This window comes from Chenopodium quinoa, unplaced genomic scaffold, assembly GCF_001683475.1.
Source record: "Chenopodium quinoa cultivar QQ74 unplaced genomic scaffold, ASM168347v1, whole genome shotgun sequence".
Taxonomy (NCBI): domain Eukaryota; kingdom Viridiplantae; phylum Streptophyta; class Magnoliopsida; order Caryophyllales; family Amaranthaceae; genus Chenopodium; species Chenopodium quinoa.
The window spans coordinates 975,509-988,396 of record NW_018745291.1 but is presented as its reverse complement, the minus strand read 5'-3'; the positions used below and the strand labels follow the sequence as shown (position 1 = coordinate 988,396).

Here is a 12,888-nt window from a genome sequence, read left to right as displayed (position 1 = left end):
CAACATTACTTCATATGCGGATAATAAATCTGCTGAAGAACATGACCAATTTGCTCTTATATAATTTTATGTGTTCACTATTTGTACAATTGCACTTATAAAATGGTGTCAATATTGTATACGCTAAATTATGACAACATTTTTAGTACTCGTAGTAGTTAGCAACTTAGCATTAATGTTAAATTCAAATATTAAACTGGCCATACGCGTTGAAATACTTAATTTATTTGTGTTCACATTTAGCAATTTTTATTTAATATGAAGTATATATTATATAAAACATCTAGAAAAAAAACTATTTTTGCGGAAATTGTAGATGTTTTATAAAACATATACTTCATGTGCGGATAATAAATCTGCTGAAGAACATGACCAATTTGCTCTTATATAATTTTATGTGTTCACTATTTGTACAATTGCACTTATAAAATGGTGTCAATATTGTATACGCTAAATTATGACAACATTTTTAGTACTCGTAGTAGTTAGCAACTTAGCATTAATGTTAAATTCAAATATTAAACTGGCCATACGCGTTGAAATACTTAATTTATTTGTGTTCACATTTAGCAATTTTTATTTAATATGAAGTATATATTATATAAAACATCTAGAAAAAAAACTATTTTTGCGGAAATTGTAGATGTTTTATAAAACATATACTTCATGTGCGGATAATAAATCTGCTGAAGAACATGACCAATTTGCTCTTATATAATTTTATGTGTTCACTATTTGTACAATTGCACTTATAAAATGGTGTCAATATTGTATACGCTAAATTATGACAACATTTTTAGTACTCGTAGTAGTTAGCAACTTAGCATTAATGTTAAATTCAAATATTAAACTGGCCATACGCGTTGAAATACTTAATTTATTTGTGTTCACATTTAGCAATTTTTATTTAATATGAAGTATATATTATATAAAACATCTAGAAAAAAAACTATTTTTGCGGAAATTGTAGATGTTTTATTTTCTGGATGTTTTATAAAACATATACTTCATATGCGGATAATAAATCTGCTGAAGAACATGACTAAATTGCTCTTATATAATTTTATGGGTTCACTATTTGTACAATTGCACTTATATAATAGTATCAATATTGTATACGCTAAATTATGACAACATTTTTAGTACTTGTAGTAGTTAGCAACTTAGCATTAATGTTAAATTCAAATATTAAACTGGCCATACACGTTGAAATACTTAATTTATTTTTGTTCACATTTAGCGATTTTTATTTAATATGAAGTATATATTTTATAAAACATCTAGAAAATAAACTATTTTTGCGGAAATTGTAGATGTTTTATTTTCCAGATGTTTTATAAAACATATACTACAATTTCCGCAAAAATAGTTTATTTTCTAGATGTTTTATAATTGATATTAAATAAAAATTGCTAAATGTCAACCCAAATAAATTAAGTATTTCAACACGTATGGCCAGTTTAATATTTTTTTTTTTTGGTAAATAGAGAATATTATTACCAAAAGAAGATGCAAAGCAGCAGACAAAAACCAGTTTAATATTTGAATTTAACATTAATGCTAAGTTGCTAACTACTACGAGTATTAAAAATGTTGTCATAATGTAGCGTATACAATATTGACACTATTATATAAGTGCAATTGTACAAATAGTGAACCCATAAAATTAAGCAAGCTACAAGCTTAAGAGCCTAAAAGTATAGAAATACAATATCAAAACAAGAAAGAAAGAAAGAGAGTGGTAAGATGGTGATGGAAGTCGAGATAGAGCAAGTTCTTCACATGAAAGATGGGCAAGATGATACCAGTTACGCTAATGCATCCTATATGCAGGTAAGGTCGTTAACTATTTTTACGTCTTACCATTTACCAATCGTGTACTTTTCCCTTTTTTTTTTCGACGTTTACTTGTCAAATTATTTTTAGAAAAATACTTCGTAAATGGTAGACACAAAAATGTTTTATATACATATTAGCTAGTAGATGATCAAATAAAACATAAGTAGTAATACATATTTAGACCAACTAATTCATTAATACTTTGTATTGTACAATACACAAACATTTAATTTCATAACTTTATCAGCTAATACTTATCAATAGAAAATTAATATATTCTTTTATTTCTTTGCAACAGAAACAAGTGATATCGTTAACGAAACATATAAAAGAGAAAGCAATAAAAGAGTTGTATTGCAAGAAACAACCAGCAACCTTACGCATAGCAGACTTGGGGTGTTCCATGGCTAATAGCTTGACTGTGGTGTCCGATCTCCTAGCAACCATCGATAAGGCTCGTCGAGGGCTCGAAAATGGCCCCCAAGAGTATCAAGTTTACTTGAATGATCTCCCAAGGAACGATTTTAACGCCATCTTTAGGTCATTGGGATGCTTTGAAGATAAGCTTAAACAACAATTAGGAAATGATTTTGGGTATTGTTTTGTGAATGGTGTTCCTGGCTCTTTTTATGGTAGGCTTTTTCCAACTAACCACTTGCAATTTGTCCATTCTTCATATAGCCTACATTGGCTATCTCAGGTAAAATCTCTAAGCTATCTTCGATTCTTCGTAGCGTACGTAAGATACTTTTACTTCGTATATTTTCTGCTCATTGATTAATAATTGAATGTATTGAAAAACGTGCCTAAATAAATACTTCATATATCGACTAAAGTGAAACGAGGAAGTACTAAGGAAGCAACTCAATAGATGGAGAAATTGCTAGAGTTAAGATTTGATAAAGATTCTTTTCCTAACCGTTGACAAAAATGGGCTAATAATTCATACGACATTTCTCTCTTTCTTGGAATCATACAAATTATAAACTATAAAGTACATAATGAGTAATGAGTTAAAATAAGTACTTGTATATGATAATTAAACTTTGTGCAATAAAATACACAACAATAAGTGTAGTATTATTATTTATTGTTATTTTGTAATATTAAAGTTGTAGAATTTGAACATGATTGAATCAGGTGCCAGATGAGATAGAGGACAACAAAGGGAACATATTCTTAGCAAGAACAAGTCCATCTAATGTGCTTGAAGCTTACTATAAACAATTTGAAAAGGATTTTTCAATGTTTCTAAGGTGTCGATCCGAAGAAGTAATAGAAGGAGGGATGATGGTGCTTACTATATTAGGAAGGAAAAGCAGTGAAATTTATAGTAAGGAGTCTTGTAACATGTTTGATCTTCTTGCTACCGCGATTAATGACATGGTTATTGAGGTAAATACTACATACCATCAATCTCTAATTCTCTATCATCTTAGTGCACCTTCTTCGATACATGTTTATAGAGTTATGAAAAAGAGAATGGTGGAAAGCTTAATGTGCATGAGAAATTAATAAAATATGACTAGGTACATTTGTCTGGATAAATTAGTTAAGAGTTAGGAAGAACTTTGACTATCAACCTAAATGACTAAACCAAGGGATTAACACAAAACTATAAACAATAACTAATAATGATAAAGATGATATAGTTATCATTATCCTTTACAGTTTTAACTACCACGCTCAATGATGATGATATATGGTTCTTACCAAAGACTGATTATTGTTTGATTTTGGTGTAGATAGAGAGAGTTACACAAGGTAAATGATGTAAGCGAGATTTTAATATATAGATATGTGCAAACATTTTAAAATTAGGAATAGGGAACCACAAAATTAGAACCAAGATGCGATGATTAAAAATAAATAAAAAATAAAAAAAGGTTAACAAAGGAAAAAAAGTGAGTGATGGTATAACATGGTGGAAAATTACTCGTAGTAATTATTATGAGTATTATTACTTATTTGCAGTAACTAAGTAGAACATAAAAGAACGAAGGAAATATTTTTTGTTGAAAGGAAACAGTACAGTTCGTATAATTATAATTTGTAAACTTATGTAGGGTTTCATTGAGGAAGAGAAGCTTAATAAATTCAATATCCCTATTTACACTCCATCAGCAACAGAGCTAAGATTTTTGGTGGAGAAAGAAGGATCATTTACTCTAAATGAAGATCATGTTTCTGAAGTAAGTTGGGAAGCAAATGATCTTAACAAAAACTCTTCTACGGCCGTACATTATGACTTTGTCAAATGTGTAAGATCAGTGGCGGAACCCTTTCTCATACTTCATTTCGGAGAAACTATCATTGAAGAAATTTTCTTAAGGTATACCGAACTTGTTCAAGTCTCGGTGGCTAAGGAAAAGAGTGTATTCATCAATGTCACGGTGTCGCTAACGCGAAAGGGTTGATTATTCATGAAGGAAACTCAATTACTTGTTGTTTATTTGAACAAGGATTTTCTACAACAATTTAAATGGTACTAAAAAATAAGCTCATCTAAGCTTTGTTACGTTCTTCTTTGTTTGTTGTGTTCTTTAGAGGTCCAAAAACTTCAGGAAGTAATTCTTGGAATTTTCTAATGTTTTCTGTTTAATTTTTTTATTATCGACAAATTTAATGAGATGGTGAAATTGTTTATAAATATGTTTTGAATCTTATACATCTTGTACTGTGTTTCAAGCTTTTGCTATTATTCTTGGTACTATATAGATAGATGCCACTACGCTACCCATGCCACTACCATGTCATAATAGGATATGGAAATAGATAATCGATCTTTTGGTTAAAAAAAAGTCATTAGCACTATATAGTGCTCGTAAATCACTTGTTTCTTCGTTTCTCAATAGAATAATCACTTTGACTTTTTACATCTATACTTTATAAACTTACTTTGATCATATAATCTATATCTTTGATTTATAATTCTATATTAGCAACAATTAAAAAGTTTGATAATTCAATATATTGAGATCAACCCAATAATAGTTAAAATTATGACATTAATTATCATTGTACATCAAAAAATAATAGTGGTCAAAATTATAATATAAACAGTGTAAAAAGTCAAAGTGTTGCATTATTTAAGAAGCGGATGAAGTATTTTCATAAAGGAATTATCGACCTTAGAGCAATGACTTCAAGTAATGTATTCCCTCTGTCCCTTTATTAGAAGCCTATTTCTAATATTTATTACTCACATAATAAAGAAATAGGCTTCTAATTTAGGGATGGAGGGAATACTACCTTTGATATATTCTAAGAATTATGACTTAAGTGATCAAAATAAAAAAAAAATTTGAATATAATAATTTTTAAAAATTCTACTATGTCAAACTTAAAATGACCATCACTATTCTTAAATCCTATTGGTTGATTTTTCATTTATTTTAAATGCTTGGTCATATCTCTCTCTCTTTTTTTTTTTTTTTTTTTTTTTTTTTTTTTTTTTAATTTTTTTAATTCATTTTTTTTTGAAAAATAATTTCTGACTTTTTGAAAATATTTTTTTATTTTCACAATTATTTTATTAAAATCACTTTTTAATAAAATCCAAAAATAAGATTAAATTAAAATATAAAAATTGTTTTTCATTGTTTTTTAATGTTCTTCATTTCAAGATTCTACATCCATGGATGAAATTAACCACCAATTCATGATCTTTATCCCTTAAATTCACTCACGCATTGACGGAGAATGAACATATGCCCCGATCTACACACCATCTGCGAATTTTTTTTGTTTTCGAAAATCGGGGTTTGTGCAAATCTGGGTTGTTTATTAATCCTAGAATAATACATTTGATTGGACAATCTCAATCAAGGGATGCAAAATCGGCTATTATATGTGTTTGTGAAGCAAACTTGGAAGAAACTATAAAATTTTCTTCAAAACCTTGTTTGATATAAAAAAAAAAAAAAAACGAAGATTAACGTTTAAATCTTGTTTTTGTTTTAGGTAATATGCTAATAGGACATTACCTATAACAAGCAGTTTTATTGTTTATTCATCTACAACCATAAAGAGTTTTGTAATCATATTGAATGCTATGAATCTATGATTATGACTTTTGTGATTATATTTTTATATGTTATCATTAAACAATTTTAATTTCATTAGATTATCAATGCAAATTTAATTTGACTATTAATAATTTATCTGAATTACATTGAAGACTTTAACATGTTTATTATTAACAGAAGGTTATGACCGTATACAATATAGGTCGATCATTACATTACAAAACGATATATGCCAAGCTTATGTCATGAAGTATTTATTTAGAAATGTGATTCAACTAATTAAATATCAACGAACAATGACCTATAAAATATAAATTATTTATTTAATCTGGCATGTCACTAGCAAGATTTTTGCAAATTAAAAAAGTAATACTATAATATTGTTTTCCAAAAAAATAACTAATCAACAATTATGTGTATGGTGAACTTAACAATTGAAGTCTAAATGCCTTTTAATATTTGACAAAAGATTGCCAGGCCAAACTTATGTTACAAATGTCACAATATGTCAATTTTAAAAATCATGCCTTTAATAAATCGAGTTATTATATCTAATTACCTATCATCATATATAAATTGTATTCTATACATTGATACTATCCAAATAAAGGTGTAGAATGGAATATTTAGTGATCCTTAATTCTGTTTATGTAAAAGGGATATCAAATAATATGATGATTCCAAAAAATAAGAAGGATATAAATTGATGCCCCTTTATATGAACCTAAATTATTGGTCAAAGGTTTTACAGTATATAAATTAAAGCTTGACATAAATATAAAGTACAATAATAAGAAAAATCCAACAAGATTTTACATGACTATATTATCTCTTATGAATTAACAATAATTATTGGTCAAATCTTTTAAAAGTTGGAAAATGATAAACATAGCTCTTAGGGCTATGTATAAGAAGCTTAAAGAGGAAATATTAAAGATAAAATAACATTAAATATACCGATCTACGTGTGATTTTGTCATGAATTTCCAACTTAATTCCATTTACAAAAATATATTAAATGCTTATATATAGCACTAAGGCTACATATATCATTACCCTTTAAAGTTTGATCAAAATATTAGTGAGATAAACAAGTAAGAAAGGAGGGAGTACACTTGAAGGTTTTAATTACATTTTTATTTTTTATAAATATTATTAGAGATCATAAGAAGCTTTGAATTCATACTATTGAATTTGAACTCGATCGTGCGATTTGCATTTTAATTAATTTTATTTTGGGATTTAATCTTCCCTTTAAACACAAAGTTATTTTTTTACATACTTTGCTCCAAAACTCTTATTTAGTTTATTCATTTTTATTTGATGATTTTTTAATAGCATTTTTTTTTTTTTGTGATAGTTGCTTTTATAAATCTTTCATTACTCACTTTTGTGGCATTAATATATTTCAGAAAATACTTTGAAAAGGTATGGAATTAGTTGGTACAAATGTACAATCATATAAGGCCCAGATATTTAAGGTATGGCATTAATATAACATTTTTTGACGGGCATTAATATACTCGTAACATCATTCTACGTACATGAATGATAAAAGTGACTGAAAAGGTATGGAATTAGTCGGTTCAATCATATAAGGCCCAGATATTTAAGGCCACATATCTTTGGGGTCATGTACTGAGGACCATGTTGCATTCGGCCCTCTGAAAGTGGTGTGACTTATTTATTTGCATATTTTTTTCATTTTTGATGACGATTTTATTAGAATTTAATGCTGATGTTTTTGTTTTATGGAATAATTTGTTTCACGTTTTTTCACCAATAAATGTACTTCCTAATTACGTTTATTAAGAGCTGCTATTCCTTCAAATTGGCAATTGACAATTTGACATGCAATTTTATTAAAGGTGTACAGTAGGTAAGGAAATGACAATTTAATTTTCTACTCTCTTTAAATTGGACATTTGTGATTTTCATATAATTAATTAAGGGTGAATAAGACATTTATTGACCTATAGAAATTAGACGTTGAACACTGAATTATCACGTGTCGGCTCCTTGGAGGTTGAGGCCTTAGCTTGAATAAATCGTAAAAAGGTATTTATGGTTTAACAAGCGTAAAAGATTAAAGTAAAAATTAAATTGAGAAATTCGCGTGACATGCGTGAAGTTTGCGTGTCATACGGACTACAAAACATTGTCTTATATATACGTGTTTTGTTTTATTTTGATTGGATATATATATATAGTTTTTCTTACAACACATTTGTACCCACAAATTTCATTATTATAAATGGTACTATTATAGACGTTATAGAACTCAATAACAAGATCATTGTTTTTTGCATAAGTATCTTACTTGCTCATTATTTGAAAATGGTGACGACAATTGATATAAAGCAGGTGATACACATGAAGGAAGGGACTGACGAAACCAGTTATGCAAAAACATCCTATATTCAGGTATTTTCTTTAATGACATTTACTTCTTCTGCTCTTTAATATTTTATACTAACTGCGGAGTAAACTATTTTTTGGTCAGAATTTTGCACTATATACATATTCTCTCTTGAATTTCTACCTTTTTGTAATTTTACTTCAGAAAAACAAATATATAATCACGTATAATCATGCTAGATTCGTCTCATCATCTGTCCTTTTCTTTTTGTCTCATTGCCATTGTTTGGGTTAAACTTTCAAAACTTTGATCATATATTACACAAGAGATAATATAGTTATGTGGGGGTCTTGTTAGATTCGTTACATTGTATATTTTTTAGTATCACGTTTTTATAATTTTTACGTTTATGGAAATGATGATTTATACGTTTTAAGACACCTATTGGAGACTATAAAAAATTAAATGGAGTTTAAAAAAAAAGGATAGAAGGAATACGTACTAAAAAAAATAAAGTAATGAGAAATTTTAGCTCCAAGTTTTGATACATCATTGCTATATTTGTTACGTAATTGAATTTATTCCCTTTAAATTTAAATAAAATGAATAAGTATAACCAAAGAAAGATTCACATGATAACATTATAATATAGTAAGGGTCATTATATTATAAAAACAGAGACATTATGATTGTTTTATTAACAAAAAAAAAGGGTCATTATATTAGAAATAAAGGTTATTATGTTGAAATAAAAGTCATTGTGACATTATAAAAGGTATAAGAGGTTAATTTTTTTAATGATTTTTTTTTTTTAAAAAATAATGGTCAATACGAATAATAATAAAGAATAAATATCACTATGTTAAAATTAGGTCACTATTAAATATAGCATCGTACTTTAAGTTCACAATACTCCCTCCGTGTTTTAATAAGTGTTACAGTTTGACTTTTTTCACTATTCACATAATGGTTTTGATTTGATTAATTTACCAATATATAAAAAACAAATGTTATTATATAATATATTGTTGGATTTGTTATAATGTATAATTTCCTATGATTTTACTAACATATAATTAGATAAATTAATGGTCAAAGTAGTGTCTCCGCATGCGTGTTTGGTCAAACTGTAACACTTATTAAAACACGAAGGGAGTAACAATCAAGGTCACACAAGTTTTAAGAAAAGTTAATATGTTAAAAATAAGATTACTATGTTAAAATTAAAGTCACTATGTTCAATATAGAGTTAGTTGCGTGTATATAAACTTTAGGTCCACAATAATATTATTATTGTGGACCAGGTTCATGCAAGATTTTCTGCTCCCCTACTCCTCTCAATCCCTTAAATTAGGTGATTTTGATGAAAATTTGTATATTTGATGCAAAATATTTTGTATATCTTAGCTTATAATCCAAATTTTTATTGCATTTGAAAAATAATACCTCTGTTTTACTATACATAATCAAGACACATCTTTGACCATTAATTTTTGTATATAATCGAGTCCTAGAAACTGATTTTAATTTCTTTTTCTTTTTAGAACCCTAGAGCTCTTGATACCATGTACGAGTATTTGGGAAAATACGGCTCACCCTCCATAGAGAGCCTTGTCAATATATATATATATATATATATATATATATATATATATATATATATATATATATATATATATATATACATAAGACCTAATACAATCAAAATACTGTTTCGTCCTTTACATGTATAAATACCCTAACAGGTTAAAGTATTATAGAAAATTATTATATTGAAAATATATATTAAAATAAAGGTAATATAGGAAAATAAAAAAGATGTACTCCCTCCGTCTCTAAATTAAAAGCCTATTTCTCTTTATTATGTGAGTAATAAATGTTAGAAATATGCATCTAATAAAAGGATAGAGGAAGTTTTAATAATAATAAGGACTTAAAATAGAAACTGAGACTATATTTTTGAAACGCATGCAACAGAAGTGGGTAGAGGGAAATTATGTATGAAAAAAACCCGATCGACAACAATTTATGGCAAAACTCAAAAACACCTTTCTTTTTATGGCAAAGCTCAAAAACACCTTTGACTAGGTCAAAATTTTAGACCATCTTTATCGGCACAACCGATCGACAATAATATTTACCTGTATAGTTGTATATGTATTCTTATAATTGTTTTTTTTTCTTACCTAACTTACTTTTTTGTAATAAAAATATAATTATTATTTCTTACCTAACTACCTTTATTTTTTAATACCATCATAATTATATGTTTACGAATTACGATAGAGTTATTAAATTCTTAATGATGATTTTAATGTTATATCATAACGAACCATGACATTGTCTAAGGCAAAAGCTAATTTTGTTACCATGTGTGTGTTACCCTAACATTCATGCTAACCATTTAGAAATGGAAACGGTTAATTGATTCAATTCGAGCGAGCACTTAAATACATACATGCACTAAATTTTACTTTAATCAACTAATAATAGTTATCAGAAAGATTGTTTTTTTTTTTTGGCAACAGAAACAAGTGCTATCATTGACAAAACACATAAAAGAGAAAGCTATGAAAGAGTTCTATTGCAAGAATCAACCAGCAACCTTATGCATTGCAGACATGGGGTGTTCCTCGGCAAACAGCTTGAATGTCGTGTTCGATCTCATAGTCATCGTTGACAAAGCTCGTCGAGAACTAGGAAAAGGACCCCAAGACTATCAAATTTACCTAAATGATCTCCCGGGGAACGATTTCAACACCATCTTTAGGTCACTAGGAAGCTTTAAAGATATGCTTAAGCAACACTTAGGAGATGATTTTGGTAGATGTTATATAAATGGGGTCCCTGGAACTTTCTATGGCAGGCTTTTCCCTGAAAATCATTTACAATTTGTCCATTCTTCATATAGCCTCCAGTGGCTATCTCAGGTTATATCTCTGTCTATCTTTGTAAGATTTTTAGTCTTTTGATTAAGACTAGTTTTCAATTAATGTATGATAATTAAGATTAATAGGTGTGATTATATTGTTAAAGGACCAATTCAAACAAGAATTTATGCTAATAGTTGAAGCCCGAAATTGATTTAATTATATACTTTATCACGAGTTTGTTAGGGTTGAAGTGTGGATGCAACATGGACCCTACATGCGCAGTGCAAAATATTCCATTTAAAAGTGTGTGTGTGTGTGGGGGGGGGGGGGGAAATGAGATTTGAACCTGTGATTTTTGTGTCACGTTAATTCCGATACTATGTTAAAAATTCATCAGAACCAAAAAGTTAAGCTGATGGTTGAAGTTCAAGATTGATTCATATACTCTTTAGTGATTATTGTGATATATTGATAAAATAGAGATGTTCATAACCTTATTAGAATAAACAAATGAAGAGATCGTTAGGGTTGCCTATCAACGTGGATGCTCTTATGTTAAATTTAATTTGTATAGTAAATTGTATACGTAGTTATATTGTCATAATTGTACATATGCCATTTTGTCATGATATTTAAGGTACCGGAAGATATAATGGACAACAAGGGGAACATTTACATAGCAAAGACAAGCCCATCTAATGTGCTTGAAGCTTACTATAAGCAGTTTCAAAAGGACTTTTCAATGTTTCTACAATGTCGGTCCGAAGAAGTAGTTGAAGGAGGTATAATGGTGCTTACTATATTGGGAAGAAAAAGTAGTGAACTATATAGTAAGGAATCAAGTCATATGTTTGATCTTCTTGCTACTGCGCTTAAAGATATGGTTTCTGAGGTATTTAATACTATCCCTATCAAAATCAATTCGAAATGTGTGGGACTTTATAAATTGGTTAATGATCCATCACTAAAATTTGTATATGGCTGAATTTTCGTAATTAACTTTCTATTAAAAGCTATTTGAGGTCTGTTTACCTCACCTTATTTTTGGTGAATTGAAATTATTATAATTGAATTGAAATTATTTTTACTGAATATTCTCATTATAAGGTGAAGTGAACATGAACTAAAGTCCATAAAAAGTGAAGTAAAATACACAATATATAGTTTTCTCCTTTATTCAAGCATGGATTAAGTTAACCAAATTTAGAACATTAATATTATACATTATACTTTTGTAAAAGTAATAATTATACAGGGTTTCATAGATGAAGATAAGCTAAATACATCTAACATCCCTAATTACACGCCATCAGAGGCGGAGCTACGCTTTTTGGTGGAGAAAGAAGGATCATTTGTTGTAAATCAAATTCATATTTCCGAAGTTAACTGGGAAGCAGATGATAATTGTGAAAATTCTTCTAAGGCGGCTTCATCTCATTATGACTTTGTCAAGTGCATGAGATCTGTGACTGAGCCTTTACTCATAAATCATTTTGGAGAATCCATCATTGAAGAGTTGTTCTTACGGTATACTGAACTTGTTCGAGTCTCGATGGCCAAGGAAAAGAGTGTTTTCATCAACATCACGTTGTGGCTGACGCGAAAGGGTTGATTATTCATGGAGGAAACTTAATTTGTTGTTGTTTCGATCAAGGATTTTCTACTCAATCGTCAATTGGTAAAGGCGGGTGTACTATGCGCATGGTACACCCAAAAGTACATACATATAAATAAAATGACATCGAGATAAATTTAATGTTATTTTATTTATATATAATGTTCTTTATTT

The 12,888-nt window shown here is 28.4% G+C and overlaps 2 protein-coding genes across 2 annotated transcripts; both read left to right on the top strand.

The window, feature by feature from the left end:
* Positions 1-1,654: 1,654 nt before the first annotated feature.
* LOC110712199 (salicylate carboxymethyltransferase-like) lies at positions 1,655-4,577 on the top strand. The gene is made up of 4 exons (XM_021890658.1): positions 1,655-1,833; positions 2,138-2,539; positions 2,980-3,234; positions 3,906-4,577. The coding sequence occupies exons 1-4, from the start codon at positions 1,747-1,749 to the stop codon at positions 4,254-4,256; spliced, it is 1,095 nt and encodes a 364-aa protein (XP_021746350.1). The 5' UTR covers positions 1,655-1,746; the 3' UTR covers positions 4,257-4,577.
* Positions 4,578-8,066: 3,489 nt separating this feature from the next.
* LOC110712193 (salicylate carboxymethyltransferase-like) lies at positions 8,067-12,823 on the top strand. The gene is made up of 4 exons (XM_021890647.1): positions 8,067-8,291; positions 10,755-11,156; positions 11,737-11,991; positions 12,355-12,823. The coding sequence occupies exons 1-4, from the start codon at positions 8,205-8,207 to the stop codon at positions 12,709-12,711; spliced, it is 1,101 nt and encodes a 366-aa protein (XP_021746339.1). The 5' UTR covers positions 8,067-8,204; the 3' UTR covers positions 12,712-12,823.
* The last annotated feature ends 65 nt before the right edge of the window (positions 12,824-12,888 follow it).

Excerpts from the sequence above, each read along its gene's own strand:
- LOC110712199 (XM_021890658.1), top strand. The coding sequence starts at position 1,747 with ATGGTGATGGAAGTCGAGATAGAGCAAGTTCTTCACATGAAAGATGGG. Across the intron at positions 1,834-2,137 it reads CTAATGCATCCTATATGCAG|AAACAAGTGATATCGTTAAC; the intron begins GTAAGGTCGTTA and ends TCTTTGCAACAG. Across the intron at positions 3,235-3,905 it reads TTAATGACATGGTTATTGAG|GGTTTCATTGAGGAAGAGAA; the intron begins GTAAATACTACA and ends AAACTTATGTAG.
- LOC110712193 (XM_021890647.1), top strand. The coding sequence starts at position 8,205 with ATGGTGACGACAATTGATATAAAGCAGGTGATACACATGAAGGAAGGG. Across the intron at positions 8,292-10,754 it reads CAAAAACATCCTATATTCAG|AAACAAGTGCTATCATTGAC; the intron begins GTATTTTCTTTA and ends TTTTGGCAACAG. Across the intron at positions 11,157-11,736 it reads GCCTCCAGTGGCTATCTCAG|GTACCGGAAGATATAATGGA; the intron begins GTTATATCTCTG and ends ATGATATTTAAG.